Source organism: Apteryx rowi, unplaced genomic scaffold (genome assembly GCF_003343035.1).
Source record: "Apteryx rowi isolate R43461 unplaced genomic scaffold, aptRow1 scaffold_3, whole genome shotgun sequence".
Classification (NCBI taxonomy): domain Eukaryota; kingdom Metazoa; phylum Chordata; class Aves; order Apterygiformes; family Apterygidae; genus Apteryx; species Apteryx rowi.
This window is the reverse complement of record NW_020449418.1, coordinates 9251830-9275150: the sequence shown is the minus strand read 5'-3', so window position 1 is coordinate 9275150 and position 23321 is coordinate 9251830. Positions and strand designations below refer to the sequence as shown.

The 23321-nt window shown below is 35.7% G+C and overlaps 1 protein-coding gene across 10 annotated transcripts in view; it reads right to left on the bottom strand.

Annotated features, from left to right (window-relative positions):
• The window catches only part of EXOC2 (exocyst complex component 2), a 144628-nt gene that overhangs the window by 65614 nt on the left and 55693 nt on the right, over positions 1–23321 (bottom strand). For 9 of the 10 annotated variants that reach the window (XM_026069868.1, XM_026069866.1, XM_026069876.1 and 6 more), the window contains 6 exons: positions 20673–20818; positions 20488–20569; positions 19882–19984; positions 16660–16778; positions 6739–6864; positions 2075–2199 (listed from right to left, as the gene is read on the bottom strand). In XM_026069868.1, the coding sequence (XP_025925653.1) occupies positions 2075–2199; positions 6739–6864; positions 16660–16778; positions 19882–19984; positions 20488–20569; positions 20673–20818 (701 nt within the window). The remainder of the gene's footprint in view (positions 1–2074; positions 2200–6738; positions 6865–16659; positions 16779–19881; positions 19985–20487; positions 20570–20672; positions 20819–23321) is intronic. The other variant, XM_026069869.1, reaches the window with a different exon arrangement.

Below are 23321 nucleotides of genomic sequence, written 5' to 3'. Positions count from 1 at the left end.
TCTTAGAGACCAACAGAAAAATCAGCTCCTACTTTTTTACATGGAAACAACGTTTTGATCAGACATTACATAAGATCACTCTGTTTTCCACTTGCACTCATGTTCACAAGCAGGACTTCTCAACTTTGTTTACAGTTCAAAATGCTTTTTTAGTTTCTCTAGAAATTGCTTTCTTTTTCATTGTACTTGCAGAGAAAAAAAAATCACAGTAACTTACAGGTGAATTTATAAAGTTTTATTTCCAATAGTATTATTACCAAACATAAAGGCTGTCATTTCCCTTATGAAATGAAGGATTGTTGGGAAAATCAACAGTACCAAGTTTTATTCTTGATTCTACCTGTTTCACTGGATGTTATCCATAAATGTTGTATCTTTCAATTTTATCATTTGTAAAATGAGGATAATGAACAGAATCTATTCACTAAGGCTATAAGGATCTGTATATTGCATTCAACATACACAGGGTTATAGTACTTATCAGTATCATTAAATGAAAACATTATATTCATTTACAGACAGCAGCAATAAATAGAATGATAGCTTAAAAAAATTAATTCATTAGTTAGCCAGAGAACACGGACAATGACAAAATAAGCTTCTAAATTTCCTTTCCCCAATGTGAATTTGTTTTATTTTCTACTAAAGCTGCAAAGAGTAGCAGTTAATTGTGGCTATAGCTTTGCTTTAAGGATGACTTTCTGGTGGGATGATGTAGCTGTGATGACTTAAGGATGTAAGCACAGCTGGCTACAGTAAGGATGGCAAATTAAAGACTATCTTAACAGATTAAGTGAAACAGCTACAATTAAACAGAGAGGTTTTAGTTGCACAAACTTATAGGTTCAAAATAGAAGCTGATCTTAAGAACATGTGTGTCCAAAAGCTTGCTTATTTTCTATCTGTGTTTCCTGTTATCCCAATTGACATTACTTCTCCTTACAGACCTTGTCTTCACAGTTTTATAGGATGTACAATGACCCCAACTTTCAGTCAGCAAGAATTTTCAGGGATAGCTATGCAGATTGCATGTTAACTAATGCCTTGAAATCTGCTGATGGAATGCACAGCTACCTTTCCCCACATTTAAATCATGTGTTTTTCCTAGTAAGACTCCTTGGGAATATCCCACAGCTACAGTTCTTCTGGAGAAGAAACAAAATGGCTTGAGTACTGGAAGTAATCTCTCTGCAAAACATACTGCATTTTTGTGACCAAATTCTAGCAGTAAGACAAAACCAAAAGCTATTGTATTCATCTGATAATGATTATGGCAGTAGGCTGTATATTACCTGTAGTGAGTTAATTATGAAATGTGTCCATTTAAAATCTGTTAATACCATGCACATAAAAATGGCACATGATGGCATGAATCATTAAATTTGTTTTTTTTTATACTTTCTGCTTCTGTGAGTATTGGCGTTATATTTACAGAATGTGTAAAACTCAGACCATCTGAACAAGAAGAACTAGAAGCACAGGTGACTATCTGTTTTACTTTCAGACTGGCCTGTCTAGAGTGTGTCTGTGTGCACCACTCTGGGCCTTGGTCATTCTGCAACTCTGGTGCTGAACTTATCTTCACTTTCAAATTTTTAAAGCTCAAGAAATGAATATTCTGGTTCCAAAGAAACGAAACAAATTTTTTCTCTCTACAACAGTCTCTTACATATTTCTACCCTTCATGCAGTTTGTTATTTCTTCAGATCAACCAAGCAAGGGCAGCTGGCCAGCAATGAGTAAGAAGTGAAACTACACAGATTTTAATTCCAGTGTGTGGAACACACAGACCACTGGCAGAATTCTAAATAATTCCAGTGTATGATTTTGTTCTTTTAAAAATAAAACTAAGAATTCACTTCTAAAGGTCAGTATTGCCAGACAGGTTACTAGTCAATGTTGTAATAACCCAAAGTTAGCAGCTCTCAAATGTCTACATGTCTACAAATCATTTTATAAGCCTCTCTGATCAAAAAAAGTCCAGCCACTTCTTCCAGTGAAATACAATACTTCAAACAGATAATTATTATGGAGTTTGGTTTTTTAGAAGTCATTTATATGCAAGAACCCATACCTCACTGAATAAGCTTCCGTTCACATAAGAAATCCAGAGCTTCCAGAAGTTGGGCAGCTGGCTTACAACAAGTTTTGTCAACTTTTCAACAAATACAACTTGCTGAGGAGCTTTGTATCGCCAAGCTAAAAGGAGAGGTGGGGGGAGAAGCAAAGGTAAGTAACTTTGAATTAATAATAAAAGATCTACAACTGGCTTGCTGCCACTTTGTAGCATATGAGTGACTATACTGTATACACACAAAACCTTTCAGGTAGGAGTGGAAAAACTGAACAGCCTGGTCCATATACACATACACAATTAGTAGACACAAGTTCTTTCATCTTTTCTCATATGCTTACAAGGTGCCAGCACTATGATAGTATATAGAACAGGCCTTCTCTGCAGGGGTATCTAATGCAATCCACCTAACAATCCATTCAGCTGTTCTTCTGTCTTCCAACCAGTCTAACTGGAAAGGAAACATGAAAGCAATTAAGACATTAAAAGTTTCAGATGATGAGGTGGTGATGCTGAAGAAACAGACCTAGTAGGATAGGTTCGTGATTAAGGCAAACAATGGGAACTGGAAGATCTGCTTTATTTCCAGCTCATATAGAATTTTCCATCCTGGCCTGGGGCAAGCTGTGGGAACAAGAGAGAATTCAAGGAGAAAGATAAGGGGGCACACGGGAAAAACAGTACGTGGCAGCCAAAGCACATCACCCTTTTGCAACATGAGCAACGAACTAGCTGGTGAAGGCCAGACAGTTTGTTCCAGCTGCACAGCGGAGGAGGGAGCGATATGGAGGTATCACGGTCCGCCCCGACCACAAAGGGTTGCATCCCAAAAAATAATTGCTGCTCACAGACTAACTGTTGACCTATAGTACCCCCAGCCTCATTATCCCTGCTTGCCATATTAAAAATCATGCCCTTTGCTGCATAATGATATGTAAATAAGGGGGGGCATACCCCCAACAACCGCGCAAATGGCAATCTGGCCAATGAAGTATGTCTGCCGCGCTTCCACATCCCACCTTCAGCAGCTATAAAACAGAGGATAGCTCAATAAAGTTTTTGGAAGGGAAGAAAATTGAACCGCCGACCTGTTCACCGGAGATTGCTGACGAGCGAGCCTCCTTCTCCCCTCCCCCAAACAGGGACGCCTCTTTGGTAAGACTTGTGCCTCCGACAAACGTTGGACGTTACCCGGGAAAATATATTGTTATTGAAAGCGCTTAATTGTTAGTTTGAGCTCATAGAAAGAAAATTTGTAGCAGCAAATGCATTTATCAATGGCAATTCCGAACCTGTTGTATCTGTCGCTTTAATAAAATCTTATTCTTTTCACTTTGCGAAACTGTCTCAGGGAAAGTCCTCAAACGGGGGGCTCTGGCAGGCAAACATAAGTTATAAAGATAAGGAAGGGCCTTCCGTCCCTCCCTTTCACGCGACACAAGCTGCCAATCTCTCATCTTCATCTCCATTTGTTTGGTAAAGTCTTTTCTCCAAGAAACAGGGCAGATTGCAACATTGTTGTTAAAACTCAATTAACTTAGTACCAAGTATACACTGAGATTCTTGGACAAAGAACACAGTCAGGATTAACATACAAAACTGTGGCATTTCTCTCTTCACCAACCTGCTTCCACGCCTTGTACACTGGTTATCAAAACACATCAGGAAAATAGCTTAAACTTTGACAGTAGCTAACTTCTCTCAGTTTCTTATTGAGGGTAAAAGTGAGGTTGGGGGAAAAGTAAAGTGAAAGCTGAAAAGAGGCAGGGGAAAGGTGCTGATGAATACGTAAAGTAACAGCAGCTTTGGGAAATACTGCTCTATAACCATCTGCCTTCTCCATGTAAACCTTTCATGATTATGATGCTTTAGCAAAACAGGATATATAAGTAATTCCTATGTCTAAGACTGTTATATTTCATATTAAAAATTAGAGCCCACTTTATAATGTGGATAAAAAGAAATCACAGATTTTTGAACAAAATGTGTAAAGAGAATCCAGGTTTGTTTGTTTTTTTTTTTAGGTCTTTTATAAATGACAAAATTAAAAACATGCGACTCCTACACAATTCGCCAGCTAGGCAAACGTGGTTGCTTAATAGACCATTAGGTGGTTAGCCTGCTTCACCAGAACCTCAGCAGTGTCTTTGTTGTGTTGGCAGACAATCTTGAATCTCCCTGAAACACAGCATGCTTTCTGTGACATCCGTTTATAGAGCTGCAGCTCAAATACTGGTCCACTTGTTTACTGGATGGATAAACATCTCCACTACCCAAAATAATTTCTTCTCATACCCAAGAAGCTAGGGAATTCTTGATTAGTTTTTGGACAACACGTGCCCGCCCACGCCCTCTTCTCTCACAAAAGAAACTACCACCCACCAACCCCACAATAAAAGCCTAAAATATGGAGACAGACTCTGGCATAATGAAAATGTAACTCTGCTGACAATGATGCATCAATTGAGAAACATGAAAACTTCGAAGTTCAATCAGTATAATTCCTGGTGTGGATACAGCTAGGATGACCAAGAAACACTTTTGCCAGCTTGGTTTCTGACAGTTAAAGAAATGGTCTAGACCCCATAGTAAAACAGCTCTTCCTACTAACATAGGCTGTGACTTTGCTCGGAAGCTGTGCCAATGATGCTAGAGCAACAGAAGCGCTATAATGCCAACAAATCCCAAATTCTAACCAGAACACGTCAACTCCTTCTAGAAACCAACTTATCTTTGCCACATGCTCCAGCACCCACCTAAAGTTATAACAAGGGACATATGTTCCCAACTATAAATACACTGCCAAGGTTTATTTCACTTATGAAATTCTTTTAATTCTGCAGGAAGCACACTTTTGACTTATTTCAGAGATTGCCTCAATCCTGAGTCGGCAGATAGCAGTTATTTGGTGGAGTAAGCTACTGCACATCATATCAAAAGGACACTCTGGCCATAACCTCAGGATATTTTGACTGTGTAGCTACAGAAAGCTCCAATCCATATTAAAGCTGGTGAGAAACCTGACAGCTGGAAAAGCAAAAGGCAACAGGCTTTTAAACTGTTCTGATCCCTGGTCGTGGTAGTCAGCACAGAGCTTCCTTTATTTTATACCTAATGATCTACAAATCCTCGTTCTGCTTCAGCAATTAACAGCAGCCAGGGTAAAAAGACCACTGATTTGTAAACTGAGGGTATAAAGATAATAATCACCATGGTGTTTCCCTGTGTTGAACCACCCAGTCACTTGAAAAAGACAGTCTGGATCATTGTGAAATCTATGAGAATTTCATGGGGGTATCTGACTTATGAAATATGCTCACCAGTTTGAAACTTGCTCTCTGTTGTTAAGATTCCAGTGATACCCTTTACCATCTGAAGTATATTTTGGGGGCAAGAAACTGGAAGAGTAGAGATCAATCTTTCAGGAAAAGCAATCTTCAATAAGTAAATTCTGTTGCAGTCTAGGATATTTCAAACAACTGTCAAACTTCCCTCAACCACACGCTTAGTATTACTATGATTATCAATCATTTAGGTATCTTTACAGTGTCTAGCTAGGCCATATAACCAAGATCATTATGATAAATTCTTATAATCTGTACTGTAACATCTTAATGCATACATCTTGAAGATGAAACTAAAGTTATTGTTCGCATTTCCTCATGAACATATGCTCAAGCCAGAGCTGAATGTTATTTGAATGCTACAATTTGGAATTCAAAGTTATTTGCTCAAACGATCTCATGGACAATCACGGTGAATCACAGTGGGGGGGGGGGGAAAGGAGATTTCACTTCCCAAATTTGCTGAAAAATGAACCGGTGCACAAGCAGCCTGAAAAGAGAACACATCATGGCATATTTGGAATTGAAGCTTCTGCATGGGTATTGTGAGTGGTTGATTTATTTTGGTGTTCCACCCAGAGAAAGTGAAGACGGTGGAGACCTCACTCTTTCTAGGCATTAAGTGGGTACGTGCACAAAAGGGCCAACGAACTCAAGGCAGAGGCAACTCATCCTGAGTCTAGGATCTTTGTGACTTCTAAAGGAGCTAGTGGATTAGGCTCCTAAGGGATTATGATGCTCTGATCCTATAGCTTTCCTTTGAAACTTGGTTCTAACTGCTGGCTACAGAATCTGCAAAGCAGCAGCAACAGCAGATGTGTCTTTAAAGCATACACAAAAGATATAATAACAGCAAAGGAAAAGTAGCTGCTTACATATATGAGAAAAAAATTATTTTGTTTTTGTTTTTTTCTGGGGGGTGGGGAGGAGGAATATCTCTTATTACCTGGACTATATTTTACAAAGCAAATTTCAGTTACAAACTGCTCTTTACCTCCAAAAAGCAGAGGATCCCTTTGGTAAGTAATGATAATGCATGAGAAAAAAAAAGAATTTTATTTAAGATCCTATCAAGAGATCTGAGTGAAGTTTCAGAATTCACCTCTAAGACTTTGTCTTTACAGAAGACTAAGACAATCTACAGCAATGAGTAATGTTAGCCAGCTGCTGACTGGAGATTTGCTGTCTACCAACACACCAAAACAACAAACAGACAGAGACTCTGGGTTTCTGTTTGTTTGTTTGTTTGTTTTTTGACTACACCACAGACTGGACATAAGGAATTGCATATTTATTTTTCCAAATAAAACAAGTGACTACCATCATCGCGGCCAGACTGAAAGCTGCTGCCCCTTTTCAGTGAAGCAGTTTGACTGAGATGGCCAATTGGAGATGGACGCACATCACTATCCAGGTCTAACATTGGGCTGTGGAGCAATGAATTGCCTAGGGGGAAGAAAAAAAAAAAGATATTGCATATAAATTGATGAGGAATTGCATATTGATATGGAATTCTATTTTAATTCAGAAGTGATTCAAGTCCAAGTTATCCAGCTAAAACATTCTTAATCCTGGTTAATTACAGTATTTGTTCACCTATGCCAATGCTATTCAATAACACTGCTATTGACTCCTGTAGCAAAGCCAAAGCCACTAGTACCATATGGAAAACATCATTCTTTGGTCCATCTCAGTTTCCACTTTTTTTCTTAATGCTATACAAGTGCACGGAATACATGCAAACTTCTGAAAGGTGGCAATGTTGGGGTTTGGTTCTTTTCTAAAGGAGTTCTTCCTCCCATAATCCCTCTATGTTTTTTTAAAGCAATTTCCTGTGGCCTTTCACTGTGGCCTCACTGAGATATTGCCATTACAGAGCTAACTGTTAGTTCCTACATTCATCATACTACTGTTCATACCATAAAACATTGACGTAAATAGATCCAGTTAGTACATAGTTAACAGTGGTGACAGAACACTACATTGATTGACTTGGTGAACTCATCTGCGCTACCTTTTGTCTGTATTAAGAGTCTGTTGAATATTTAATCCCTACATCACTTATTAAACCTAACTATTAAACCTATCTTTATGACACCCTTAAAACTGACAAGTTTTCAGCAATATAGAATGTGCCGCAGTGATTTAGGCAGATTATCCACCATCATCATGGGCAAGTTCTACAATGAGTTTGAATAGGAATTTGGGGAAAGACCTTTCCTTTTGAATAAATGAAACAGATATAGAATAACAAGGAAGAAAAAACTAAAACTAACAAACATTTTTAAAGTAGGCACACATATTCCAAGTGCAGATAGTTAATTATGACCAAGTATTATGCAACTGTCCACTCAACAGAGATCTGTGTAAGGGCATGCATCTTCTGCATTTACAAATTAAATGCCTATGGCTTCTAAGACACATCTTAAATGCTGCAAATTTGCAATAATTGACATCTGTAAAAACATTCCAGAAATCTTACAGAATGAAGTAAAAACAAAACAAATTTTTCCCTCTCAGGATTAAAAAAAAAAGGCCCACAAAAAAGCATGCATTAAATATGTTACAGAGATTCCACCCAGAGTAAAAAGCAGATTTTACAGAAGACCTTGTGAAATTTTAAGTTCTTCGCACAGTTCTGTGGCTTCCGTAAGAATTTAACTATTTCTGAGATTCAATATATCTGCATTTTATTTGGTTGGAAAAAAGAAGATAAAGATCAGAATTTGAAAGAAATAAAAGACACAGATATTTGATGGTTAAAACATATATTAAAAAAATAACAAAGCTGTTTTCACATAAACTACATTTAGAAAAACCCCATGATACACCAAAACTTCCCTCTTTGATGTTCACATATGGAATTTATGCCCTCACCCTTCAAACACCTTGTTAATATGAGGAATTTCTTGTAAACAGATGGTCTCTAAAAATGACAGTACCCATTAAACCTCAGAATTAAGAAAAACAGACATACTTACAAAAACATCTTAATGTCAATTAGCTCAATTAAAACCATTTGCCTGAGGTAGCTGAAAACCTGAAAATTCTGTATTGCTGATGATATACTAACCCCCTGCTGCCCAAATGGTTTATATATTCACCAGTAACAGAAAACATGTAAAGAATACTCTCTTGTTCCACCAGAAAAAACCACATCATCAGTTTGCAGCCGTACCAGGAAAAGAAAGTTTAACGTGAACTAATTTCTTAATTGGTTGTCTAGCATTACAAGCAAGTATAACACAGCAGCAGGGAACTACAACAGCACATATACCCTCAGGACTAATAAACATCTGGACTACATTAGCAAAGCTGATCTTGCTCTCAACTGACCAGAAGATAGCGCTTGAAGACTGCACACTAAAGCATAAATCTTGAGGGGAAGGGGGAAGTGAGAGTTAACTTACAAACAAGTTTTCTCCCATCCCCAACTCATTCCCTCTCTAGAGCCAAGAGCTTACGTTTAGCAACATAATGTAATATAATGAATTAATATTATTGCCTACAGCCCATACTAATATTTATAAAGGTACATAAACTACCACAAATAATAATTTACTGTTTATTTATGATTTGATTTGCATACTATTTCYACATTTTTAATCTGAATATAGGATATCAACAATCTCAAATTTCAACAAGTTAACTTCTTACTGTGCTTACAGGTTTTACAATACCCTATATACAGTATGAACAATACATTCTGACAAGCTCGTTTTTAAAAATGCAGTGCATCTTTGATGTTACAGAAGTGTTTTTTCCCAAAATGCAGCATCTACACGGAGCATATCTTTCAGTGACTCTAGGGCCAAGTGTATATTTAATCAAAGAAACACTGGAAAAATAAATGCACTACATTCTCCCCATCTACCAAACAATCATGACAAACCAGAAATATAATTAAATCCTTATTACATTTACAACTGTAAAACCATGAGAAGATCAAATAAGCAGCAGTTTTAAGGACTTTAACATTGCTTTCAAAAATTTTTAAAGGATTTTACTGGGTTTCAACTTCCTTTGTACGCAGATATTTTAAAGGTGTGTAGAATGAAATAAAAGCATTATGATACCATGTGAAATATAAATAGTACAGTGGTTTTGTTCAGGTCTCCTGTTCTAGTTCAGTAAGATCTCACCAGAATAAGTTCTGCCCCCTCCCTCCCCTGCCCCCCCAGCAATGGGTTTGGAGGTCATTTACTCAGTTTGTGCATTCACTTGCTAGTATATAACTCAAAAAAGTCACCTGTGTTGGCTCCTAATTGCAGGTTTTATTTTCACCTTGATCCCATTTTTTGTGTATGTTATCTGTATGTTCTAGGCCTGCTGCATGTTACAGCCTTAATGAAAAATAAGGCTAACATGAGATTTGTCTAAAACAATTTTTGCCATGATCTGCAAACCAGTCAACGATTTAAATCTTTAAAAGTAGCATTACTTTCATATTTCAAAACTATTCGGAAACAGAGCATACAAATTGTTCTGCACTATCCATTGCTCCACAGCTCTGCACTCTGCTTATTTCTTTTCTTCCTCGCAGTCTAACAGAATGAGGTTTCTTTTGGGAGTCATGCCTATCTCACCTCCCTTCCATAAGCCTGTCACATCATTTACGTAACATTCAGCTAAAGGTCTTGAAAAGGCTTTTGACAAAAGATACTGATTGAACAGGGGATAATACAGTGCCAATATATTTGGAATGACAAAAAAAAAACATTTTAATGACAAGTCACAAACTTCAGTCTGAGTAACTTTTCAATAAGATTTTCCATGGTAAGTCAAACACCAGTCATTACACAGACTAAATGTATATACACAGCTTGTATATGAGCAAGATTCAAAAAAAGAATCTACAGATGTGCAATCAGGTGAATACAGTTACTGTATTCTTTCATCCTTTATGTATCTTACAGTGAATTTTCTCACAGGCTACAATAGTGAGAGAACACTGATCTATAGCCTCCGGACTCTCTGAAGGGCGGCAGACTTCCTTACCACCCTTAAACACCTTTGAACATTTTTTCCTGTGCACAGCGGGCTCTTGTCCTGTGCTACAGCCTGACCACCCACTGTTGCTTGTTGACCAAACATACAGTGCCTGGAGCCTGCACTGACACAACTGGGATAAGATTCCTTTCAAGGACACCGCATAGAGAATTTCAATTTGTCTAGGCAAGAAATTAAGGGAGTAGAATAAATTACCTCAAAATTAACCTGCTCAACAGATGAATGGCTGCATTTTATTCTTTTTCTTTAGTAATCTTTCTTGCTAACCTTATATACACATTTATTTAGAAACTGACATTTTAAAATGATCAATAAGAAAATGGGTTATATTTTTAGCAAAAAGATGAGTGCAGAAGATTAAAATTGCTGCACTTACGGAAAATACATTTTTGGAATACACTTAAAAATGAATGGCCTTTTTATCTTAAAGTTAGTTTTCCTTATGCCAAATGTATTTAGAATGAAACTATTTTTCCATTTAATACGAAAAGGACAATTGTGACTATTATTATTTCTACTGGTATTCTAAGTATTTCACAACCAGGATAAACCTTATCGTCAGTCCTGCAGGCCAAACATACTGAAGCAAAAGCCAAATACTTCAAGTCCAGCTGGTAAATAAAAATGACCTCATTTTACTAGCACTAGCTTCAGTGGACATTAACATTTTCAGCAGCTTTGAAAAAGAACCCACTTCTACTCAATCACTTGAAAAAGGATTTAAAAGACTATAGTACACACCAAGGTAAAATTATGGCCATAGAAGAGAGTTTCACTTTATCTTCAGTGGTACCAGCTTTACAGTTTTGGTTTTAAGCTACCTGCGCTTCTCTTTTTAATCACTAGTATTTACTGTCTGTGGGATGGGTTCATATCTTTTAAAGGCTTATACAAAGAACAATGGTTCTTGCATTTTCCAAGATGTCAGATTCTACTAAAATATAAACAGCAAAGTAACAAGTACAGGGGATAAAAGTGCAAAACAAATCCAGTGACAAATTCTGTACTAATTCATATTTTAATTTTCTTAATTAATAGCCCATTAAGGGTTTGCTTGACATTTGCTGTCAAGAGAGTATTTCTGCTATGGACAGGGGATGTGGTTTAGACATGAAATGGCTCCCAGCTGCAAGAAGTCTTCTTCCAGATGTACAGTAAGCAAAGGCAATGGAAGAGAACCAGCTGCTAGGATAACAAATTGAAAAGGCCCTTTTGACACAAGCCTTGCTGGCCTGTCTGATCTAACAAAGATAGATCATTCATTGCAAGGTGAACAGAATCTTAGTGTGGTACAGAAGAAAGAGCACTGTGGTCTAAGCGTCCATCTCCTTCCCTCACACTACGTACAGCTGCTGTTTCTCTGGCACCACAAGAATACATATTTTCTACAATATCTGGAGAGCTGTGCATCATAGTCCGAGTGCTGGATTTGGATTTTTTCAGTAATTAGAACTACAACAAAAATCACTCTGACCAAACTAGTACACTCCTGTTTCAAGAACCGTTTCAGTGTCAGGAGCACTAATAGGCTGTGTACTACATATTTTGTATCCCAAAGGGCAGCAGAAAGATCATACTACAACTTTGTTAGTGTTTCCATTTACACTTTTAGTTTCTAAAGGGTATTAATTGATTGCTTATTTGCCCTGGTATTACATAACATCTCAAAAAGATGTGTTAATAAATGAAGATAGTTTTCAGTCACTTCAAAGATAACTGGATTAGTGGCCATCTCCATTTTAGCTCGCAGCCTTATGAAATCTACACAGCTAATATTAAGCCTAAGCAATAATCACTGGCCACACAGAAAATAGTCTTAACCTCTGTAGCTTCTTTCCCTCATACTCATGTTAAGAATTCCATTGCTTAATTCATTTTGGCTCTTTGCCCAGTGCTCCAGGCAAATTTTAAACTAAACCTCATTTATTTACATTTATTTTCATGCCATTTTACGTCATTATATCCCCCATGTTTCCTGTACTCCAACAAGTCTGAGAAACCTAAACCATAGTGAAAAACTAAAATGATGCCCATGTACTATGGAAATTGCCAAGTAAAGTTAAAAATTAAAAATTTATAAATTTTTAACAGAAGGTAACACTTTAGTATCCAGGTACCAGATTTGAAAGTTCCCAGACTTCTTCAAATTGTAAGTTCAAAGTTCAGAAGCAGCAGCTCAGAGTATAGACAATCCAAGGTATAAAATATCAGCACAATCTATTATTCAGCTATCTCTTGCTAGAGATTTAGGAGACACCCTTCTGAGTGAACATAGTGCTTTTCCAAATGCTAAGCTTTATGTTCATAGCCATCAAAAAATGTTCTTTTTCCTGTCTATTCAGTCTCATGCATCTCCCTCTCCCTAACAAATAACTAAATAACAGCAGCAAAGTGGCTCTACCTACCTTAAATTCTTCCAGTGGGTGACCTGAGGTAGCCGTTTGACACCGTTTGACAATAAACACAATCTATTAGCTAACAATCAGATTACCATATTTTTTATGACTAGTATCTATTAAAATCAAAAGAAACTTCTGATGGAACAATTTGGTGTTGTAGTTGTCAGCCTTTACTTCAGGCTGCCGCATTATTTGACAAAATTCAGCACTGCCTCATGTACCTTTCAATTTTTGGAAATAATACTAACACAAGCTGAGTAAACTGAGGAAAAAAAAAAAAAGGAGTATTTGAAGCCCACAGGGCTTCTGTTAGTCCTAGAAACAAATTCCAGGAGTGAACTCCAAGACCATTACAGCGCTGTAAACTTGCCCTGTGTTGTTCTTTTGAGCTGCATCAGAGACCGTACTGTACTATGATGCTTCACAGTTCTAGGACAGGCTTATGAAGGATTCACATTTAGATCAAAAATATACTTATATATAAAAAAGAATATATATATATATATATAAAATCTAATTTCCAATTTTTGTATAGAACTTCCAATTACCTCAGAATGTATAGCAGCTCACTCCCTTTTTCAACTATGATTAACAAAGCTTTGAATGGACAAGAGGGCATCATCGGGCAAAGAAAAAGGGCCTTTGGAAGATGTAGAAAAGTAGATATACTTTTTGTCAATACTGGAGATTTGTCCTGATTACCACAGCTAGTGGTCTGGAAGAGATGGTACACCACTGAACCTCTTAAATAAGACAGGAGAAGATTCTATTTATGTATAAGAAAATGAAAATAAAGTTGTAATGACTAAAGAGACAGCCTTCTAGTAGTGCAGACACAACTTGAACAACTTTGTCTCACTGAGAATACACTCTTGGCTTGTTGCCAGCAACTGAATTTGGAGGAACTTCTTTGCATTCACTTAGTTTTGCTTTTTATATTGTTTAGCAAATAACTGCCCTCCCATCTCATCTGCATCACAACCTGCAAATAAATTCTTTGAGAATGTTTGTTGTTTGACAGTTGGCTACAAAATCCTGTCTAGGAATATCAATAGAGGACTAACCAAAGACTTTTCCAGGAAGGTAAGAAAAGCAAAGGTTTTGGTCTAATTTTCAATCCATTTCATACGATTTTAAGGTATTAAAATCGTTACAGGTGTAACAGCTCAGAGCACTGGTCTGCTTTGAAATTGATAAGCTGGAAGCAAAATGCTTCTGGCACAAACTCAGTTGAAAATTGAGAAATAAAGCTTGTGCGCATATGCAAAAGCTTTCTTCTACACACTCTCTGTAGATCCTGCTATAGAGGTTTAAATGTACTACTCTGAAGAGTTTTCACTCAGTCAGTTTGAACCTACGGACTCACAGTCAGCAGAAGAACAGTTAAGACTAGCCAGAAATTATCGGGATGTTCAAGGTAGAACAGTAATCTTCGGCTGTATATTCCAGCACTTTCAATATGAAGACTTCCATCTGCTAGAAACAATATATATTATTCCTGTTCAACAGGGAAACCCAGAAAAAGATCTAATGCACTTTTCAGGGAAGTATCAACCTTATGACCCACCTTTGCTGCCAAATGCTTGATACATAAAGGAATCTTTTTTAGAAGCAAATTTTAAATGGAGGAGTTTAGTGTTTGAAAATTACTATCTTCACTTAAAAAATAGCCTCTGAATTTATAAATAGATAAACCACATTTCTGACTTCTTTAGGTTGGTTAGATTTCTCTAAGTCATGCATAACCGATTCAATATCTATGAGTGAAAAAACATGCATTTCCTGTTTGAAAAGCGTACATCTACTAAAATAGATTAAAATACATTCCACGTCTCTGATCACAATCAACATTGTTCTACTTGGCAGTTAATACCACTTCTTCCAAGTTTTCTTTTTTACTTCTCCCATATGCTGTATACCAAAATTGAGGTTCTTTGGAAAGGAGAAACTGAGTTTAGCAACCTTTCTTTGCTCCACTGGATACTAAGTGAGAAATTCCATCAACTAGGATCAATTTTTGAGTATTTTGCAATCTGTAGAAAAACTGCATTGGTAGGCACCGAAAAAAAAAAAAGATGAAAGGAAGTTATTTAAATGAAATAACTCTTTAATAAAAATAGCACTATGTTGGCATTTATTTCATACATGCATTAACAGACATACTGTAGAGGGCAAAGTTATGTAAGATGTAAAGTTATGTTGGCTCTTGCTGTGAACTAACCAAAGCTGACAACACAGTAAGTCCTTTTAATATTAAGCCTAAGGTAATCAGAACTGTTGCAAGAAAAACACCAAACAGGTTGAGAGTTTCAAGACAAGCTAAAGAATTTAGGCACACATCTTCTATTAATTTACTGGAACATGTTTATCAGAAGTATATGGACTATTACAACAACAAAAAAAAATTGACTAATTAGTATCTTCATGCTCTTATTTTTCTTGATAAGAAGCTGAGATGTCTATATACCATTTTGCAAGTGGAATGAAGAAAAAGAAAGCTTAGAATTGTTAATGTGGCCATTTATACAAGTGAGTTTTGCTCCATGACAGTTATTTGGTGTTGGAGGGAGAAGACACTCAGGTTTTTTTTGAAGGAGGGATATGGGAGGGTTTTGGAACTGTTCTGAATTTTGACCAAGACTCTAAGAATCCAACCCGGCATTCCAGCTGGTCCCAGAGCACTCAACATCATTTTGTAAAACAAACATATTCTGTACACCCTTTAGGCTACAACTTAAAAATGTGGGATTGACATCACTGTCATATTTTAAGCACCCAGTGAACTCTATACCTGATGTCATAACCTTTGCTAAAGAAAAAAGTCTAAGAATCCTGCAGCAMTTTTTTAGCATGTTTCTGCAGCAGCTCCAGTTCAGTAAAATTCTTGTGGTTTCTCAAAAGAGATCATCTTATTTGGCTTGGGATACACACGCAGTAACACTAAACATGGGACTTATCTACAAGCCAAGAGAGGCCAGATTCCAATATGCCTACTGAATTTTGGAAATATCAGCAAATTCAGGAAGACTCCTTGAGAAACAAGGCACTACTTGCCTAATTTAAAAATTGAGTTTTCAGATTTTACTATTAGAAATGTCAGGCTAGTAGCCCTCCCATCCATTCCCTTTTGAAAATACATCAACGTGATGGACCTTGTTAATTGGTTGCTAAGTTGCTACAACACCTAAAAGCAGTACTATGAGGGCATTTCTTCCAGGAGCAACACTGACAAAAACAATTATGGAACACAACTATGTATTCATATGGCTCTAAATACCATATGGGTAAACAGGATATTGAGACAACCTCACAGGTTTGTGCCTGAACAGTGTAATCTGAGTTTTGAAACTGCACACGAACAAAGAACAAGAAAAGACCATAAAGAACAAGAAAAGACCATTCACTGCATAACAAGAGATGAACACACATTATTCCACAATGCTCCAGTGTCCTGCGTATCCTTGTACTACTGCAAAATCCTCTGACAAAGAAATCTAACTGGTGGATTCAGACAACAATCTCAATTTAAAGTGACCCTACAGAAATGTTTCTAGATGAGAGTAAACTTTGGATGAATGACTGAAATGTAATGCTTTTCCCATGTAAAGAGTTTAAAAGTTACAAATTAAACAAAAAGAAAACTCTAACCACTGTTTCGTTTTTATAATATAGTGGGCAAAAAAAATACAAGTCAGTATTCAACTTTGTAAAAAGCCATCAAAATCGAGAGGGGAAAAAAAACCAGATATCATTTGTGCACTAAAACTTGTCAAATAAAAGGCAATGCCAAATTCCTAAGTGTCAAATATATATAACAAAAACATATCCTTGCCTTTTTGTTCTTTAACATAGCTCTCCTTACAGTTGTGCATGAGCTGCAGAATCCACTGATGTTGAGCACCAATGCACTGCCAAGCAGGGTCCCCAGGCGCATGAAGATCAGAAAGATATCTGCAAAACCCAGTCCAAAAATCACAGCTCTGACTTGACACATTGAAGGCCTCATTAAAACAGACCAAAGATGTACCGAGAAATACCTCCTTTTTACATCATTTTAAAAATTCAAGAATGCTTGCTAAGACACATTCATACTCAATGCAAAGGCAAGCTTTGCATTCTCCCTTCCTAATTTAGTGAAGCAAAGTTCCATCTAAAAATACCTTGCAGAAATAAACAAATATATATATATACACACTTAATATCATGTTAATATATATTTTCAGTTATGTCTCTAGTTAAGTACTTGAGAAACCAAGTTCTTTATCTGCCAAGGTCACAGTTCAGCACTTCATGTTTCATTTGGAATCAGTGATAACATCTCAAGCATGTAAAATATCATATTTTTCGTCCCACTTCATATGTCCTGATTGTATCATCATGTAACTGTAACAGGCAAGTATAGAAGGAATTAATTTTTGGATGATCATTCATTTTAGCACACACATGCACAAACAAATGTAAATGAAGCTCCTGTTTGTTTTTTGCATTAGGATGTACACACATAGTGTGAATATATATACAGAATAAGGCAAGAGATTGGGGCTTTTCTTCTTAATGGAATTTCTAACAAGTGAAAGCAAAAACACCCTCTGTCTTTGGGGAGAGAAGTGTGTTCAGAAGCCAGCTGTTGTGATTGCTAAGAGAACCCAGCAGTATAGTCCAATGTGTGGTATTCAAGACTATGCAACAACAGTACTTTCAAAATAATAGTAGAGCAGCTACTGCTTTTTAAGTATTTAATGTGTTCCATTACATTCTGCAGTAACTAGACATAAGACATTCAAAAATTCAAGATGATCAAGATGAAGTACACTGATTTATGATCTTAAGCAGTGCAGGGAGTGTATAACCCCTTCAAAAAAGCTGTATTACTATAATACTCACTTAATTAGTTAATTAGGACTGTATTGCAAAATTCTGACTTTCTTGAGAACTGTCTACAGCACTTGAACATGCAAAATAAACTGTTTGTCAAAGTACAATCAGTTGGATGGATGATGAGATTACACAACCAACCATTTTGAAACCGTGATATTTATAAATTATGAGCTCAAGTCCTTCATCAGAGTTCAGGAGGACTTTAGTCTTTGTTTAGACACAAAATAATAAAAAAAATACTGCTGGCCTTGGAAAAAATGCATCCCCTTAGCTGTTAAGTGATATGGTAAACTGTTTCTGAAGAGTATAATATAATTASCAGTGTAAATAGTGTAATAAAATAAAGGGAGAGTATGGATTGAAGCCTAATCATAAAGATATGTACCGAATTTTTGAGGTGGAAAGATATGGTGTTTCAGGTCTTGATGAGTCTTAGACACTGTAGACATACAAAACAAACATACAGAGGAAGAAAAAAACCTCACAACTTATAAATATTGCAGTTTTTATGGAAGTTATTTTATAAAGACGATTTCGTTAATTCGTTTTTAACTAAAGTGCTCTGAAGAAAGCTTTCTTCACACCTTGCCTCCAGGAAATGTACACAAGCATAACCCCATTAGAACAGCTACAGTAGTATACACTTTGTATGCAGGGCTTCTGTTAATTCATTAGCCTCAAATTATTCAAGATCTGTGCATGCCTTGCTCTCTTTTGTTATAGTGTTCTAGATGTGGAATACACTAAGGAGTTACATTAGCACAAACTGCTTTAATGTAGGCTGGGATATTGTTAATGATTCAATGCTTCTCCAGGCATGGAGCTGGAGAAAAACTAAAAAAACTCAGAATCCTAAACAGATACAGCTCCAATTCTTCCAAAGAATTCTTGGAAGAGCTTGTAAGTCTTGGCTCAAACAAATCAGAATGGCAGAATGGTTGAGGTTGGAAGGGACCTCTGGAGATCATCCAGTCCAACCCCCCTGCTCAAGCAGGGTCACCTAGAGCACATTGTATAGGATTGCGTCCAAGCTTTTCTTTAAGGTTTTCAAGATTGATATAGATTGATATAGGAAAAAAAAACAAAAAACCCCAAACAGTAACACATTCTTCAGAGGTGCAAAATGCTTAACTACTCATCTCAAAACACAGTTGTAATAATTATGTGATATTTCTATGGCACCCAAAAGAATGAGAGACACTCTGTGTGCACGTATGCTGGTTATCGTCTAGCCTCGTAAGTAATGGGACCTGAGTCTCCAATACTGCAGTTGGTCCTGTGTGGATGGGTCTGGCTAGCACACAAAACACCAGGGACTTCAAACAGGTGTCAGAGAGTTTTAAGAATGCCTCACACAGTACTGCATTTGGTCGACATTTTTTAAGATAATTGAAAAAAACACTGGGAATCTTGAACCACAACAGGATTCCTACTAATGTCTAAGACTCAAAGGCTTTGAAAGTAAAGCTATCAAATCTTCCAAAGCATTTACAAGTCTGGTGCCAGGGATCATAAGGCAGACTAAGGTCTACTGGTATAAGGAGATCCAAACAACTCATGTTAGTATGCCTGAAACAAACTGCAACATCAGCTTTAAGGATGATGGAAAAACCGGGAATTTCAATGAAAACTGGGGAAATGGTTCATGCTCCAGAAACATAAACTAACTATATTATTTAGAATGAGTAGTAAAACAGCCAAAACCAAATTTGAATGAAAGTCTGGATTAAAACCTTTCTAATATAACTTGACTCACGATGACTCCATTTCAACATCAAGTCAAGATGAAATAATGAAATAACACACATTAAAAAAGAATCTATTTTGAGATCTGTAACTTATGAGTGATCATTTCAGGCTAGACTTGCAATGTGATGGTTTGGAGGAAGCATCAGAATCTAAATGTGAGTTTAAGACTAAAAAAATCAAATTAAATCCCAGTTATCTTTCATTAAATTGTTCTCATTCTAGAAGTGTTCTTTATTATTCAATAAACCATCAAGAACTATCTATTGTCATTATTTATATACTTATAAAAATCTTAAAATACTATATTTATAGCTTTAAAACATTTGTGTTTAAATCATAGTAAGAATATTCACTACACTGTTAGGAAACAGATTTAGATATACATCCAACATCATACGTCTGAAGAAGATATTAGTCAAATGATTACCTTATATAACGTTTCTGATCATGCAATGTTGACGGAGTTTCAAGCAGCTTATCCAACAGAAGTTTTCTTAAAGCTTCAATTCTGGTTTCAACTTCAGCGTAATCTAGGAGCAGGGAGAGGAAATAAATCCAATGTGTGCCGTGAGCAGTAGTGGGAACTGAAAATTAAGTTATTTTTCTAGGGCATCGGATCCTTCTGGACTTAATGCAGAATTGATATAACTCATTTTATAGCAAGTTACACCTGAAAATTTGGAATACAACAGTATTACAAAACAGAAAATTTGACTTTGAAGTCTTTCCAAAATACGTCAGTGAAGGACACTCTAAGCCATATCCTTTAGTTACTGAAACCTGTTACATGTCCAGTAATACAAAGCCTCAATAACAAATAAATAAAATTGGCTGCAATCTCCTGTTATACTTATTATTTTCTAGTACATATCTCAGTCAGAAACCTGTCAGAAATATTGTTTAGAGTAATTGTTCATAATCTAAAGAGAACTCCATATAAACAGAAACTGAAACCCACATAAAGCTCTTTAGACTATTATGCGTTTATAGCCTTGCAGTTAAAATACTGTCAGTAAATAATCTCATATCTTACATTTTTTGAATACTTGAACCTCTGTCTTTCCAAAAAGCGATTTGGCTTTTTCATAATCGTTAATGACCACGTCATAATCACCCTTAAAAACAAACAAACAAAATTTGTATTTGTCATGAAAAAGRTAATGTAGACTAATTTCAGGAAGCAGAAACATAGTTTTAAAGGATTTTAAAGGATTATACCTTTTGGATATTCCTTTCGATATTTAAGGGAAGGTTGAAAAGAAATTTAAAACGCTGAAGCACATTAAGTGCATTTCTCGTTGAATCAGCTTTGTCCTTGCGACCCAGCACTTCTTGGAATAAGGTATCTGCTGTGTTACTGGCTCCTATTTTAAAAAGGATGAAAATAAGAAAAGTAAAGTAGGTAATCAGTACAAATTAGACACAAATTTTCCTCATTTTAATGACTGACACATTCATTCAAGTTTTTCAGAGCAAGTGAAAAATTATTGCTAACATTTTATTCTTTTTTTGTGTTAACATTTTGCAATTTATGAAATACTATTTCAAAGTGAACCACTTAGCATTTTAATGTGGTAAGATCCCTGTGCAATTAAAAACAATCACACTCCCCTATTTCAAATGCTTAACTTCTTTTCAGATATTTTATAGTTTGCTTTGGCTCCTGATCTACATTTTACAGCTAAATTATGCATTTCAGGATATAGAAAAATCATACAAAGTTTTCTTTTTAGAATAGTATAATTTCATAATGTTAATTAGTGTCATAGCTTCAAGAGTTATCACTGTGGGTTTTGTAAACATAATTTTTTTGTGTTTTTAAATTAAATCTATAGAATGATTAAAACTGTTTGATATTTAAATGAGTCATTATTCAAAGTACCAATGATTAAATCATAGACAATAATGTTATTGAGACTATAACTAGCTGGGCACTGTAATAGAATAAACATAAATTGTCTTCACATTACTTTAAATCTCTTACTGGCTTCATTGCATACAGGATCAAGCTCTTGGTCAACAATTTCATGGAACAAAGTTTCTACATTATGTATGAATATTCTTCAATAAATACATTCTTAAAACCTTTTTTATTCAGACTACAAAGTATACTACCTTGTACTAAAGATTCCCCATAATTTCCTTTCTCTGAATAACAGAATTTCATTTATAGTAGAGAAGATTTACATCGCATGCAAATAAATGCATTTTTCAACTTGTGGCTTATTTTTAATTAGTCAAAGAAACAAAAAGTGGAACTGTTTTAGCCTTTTTGATCGCTGCCTGTAAAAGTTTCTACATTATCTGGTCTAGTGACTATACTTTAAGCAAAGATGAAAAAAATTACATCAGTCTCACTGGGTGGCGTGCATGCCATTTTCTCTAGTCAACACTGTGGGTGGCCTGCTCATGTTAGAAGTAGTCTTTGTGAAATAATTGTTATATCTAAATAATGTTTAAACTTCGTTGAAATTTTGAAGCCCTGATGTAAAAAAATGTTTTGTGAGGATTGCTATTTCTACTACATACTATTTAGCGTAAAATACTTTAATCTATTAAGTAGAAATACACAATGAAACAGCTAGCTGGACATTTAAATGCAGACCACAGATAAAGTTGGATTTTCTTTTTCTTGAGGTTATAATAGATGCTTGTTTCATAAATCCTTCTAGTAAACAAAATTTGTTTTGTTTGAATTCATATGTTTCTTGTCCATTCTTTTAACAGCCAAGTAACAAGCAATGTACTATTTTTGGTGATTACAGTTATATTCATAAAGCATTTTTCTTTACTCAATACAAGACAAACTTTTTAAAAGGTAATTGAGAACTGCAGAAATTGCACAGTGACATCCATCTTTAGTTTAAAAGAAAATACATCTTGATTTCTTTAAGACATAATTTGCTGTATAAATCCTCAGTTCAAGTAAATGATTTTGCAAATTTTTCTATGGACTCTGTTTTACTTAAATAACTTGTTTGAATCTCTAAACATCTTAATCAAATTCATTACTCTGCAGGAAAGATCTTTCATTTTAGATTAAAAAAAAAATTGTAACATGTCCTCCCTTCTTCTCTTCCAAATCCCTTCTACATTAACAACCTTTATCTCTTGATTACTGATGAATAATCTAAACATAAATAATGCAAGTCCTATGTTGATTAACTGTGTTTTCACAATAGAGGATTTGTACTGTGTACAAATTTTCTTTTTACCTCAAAATAAAGCTCTAATTATCCAACATTGTCTTTCATAGAGCCTGATAGAAACACCACATAATGGAGAGAATTGACCTCCTTTAAGATACAATTCTTTGTGAAATTAATTACACCACACCACATATTTTTATAAATAAATACACATATATATCTATTTAATATCTTATTTAACATATTTAATTGCACCTCCAAACACTTATAATTACACCTATAACACCAGATTCTGCTATCCTATGCAGTTTCAATCCAACAATTTGGCAAACTATTTTAATGTATTCAGATGCTGTAGAAAACATCCTTAGTCTTAGGACTCTCTAATCAGGCTCACAAAATACGTCTCTCAAAATATGCACCTACAGTAAATAAAATGCAAAATTTCATTAATGATTTGAGGACAGTTTTGAAAACAGGCCCTTTAACTCATGGATTACAGAAGCACTTGAAAGTCAATTCTTTATAGAATAGTAACTAAGGACACTTTTGAATGGCCAGAAAAAAAACAAGGCTTTCATCCTAAACTACTTTGCATAATATTGTTTACTCTTTTTAAATCCCTGTATTCCTACCCCCTGCCTCCCACCAGTCATGACTTGCAAAGTATCAGAAGGAAAAGGAGCCAATTCTTTTCACAGCCGAGCTAAACCTAATA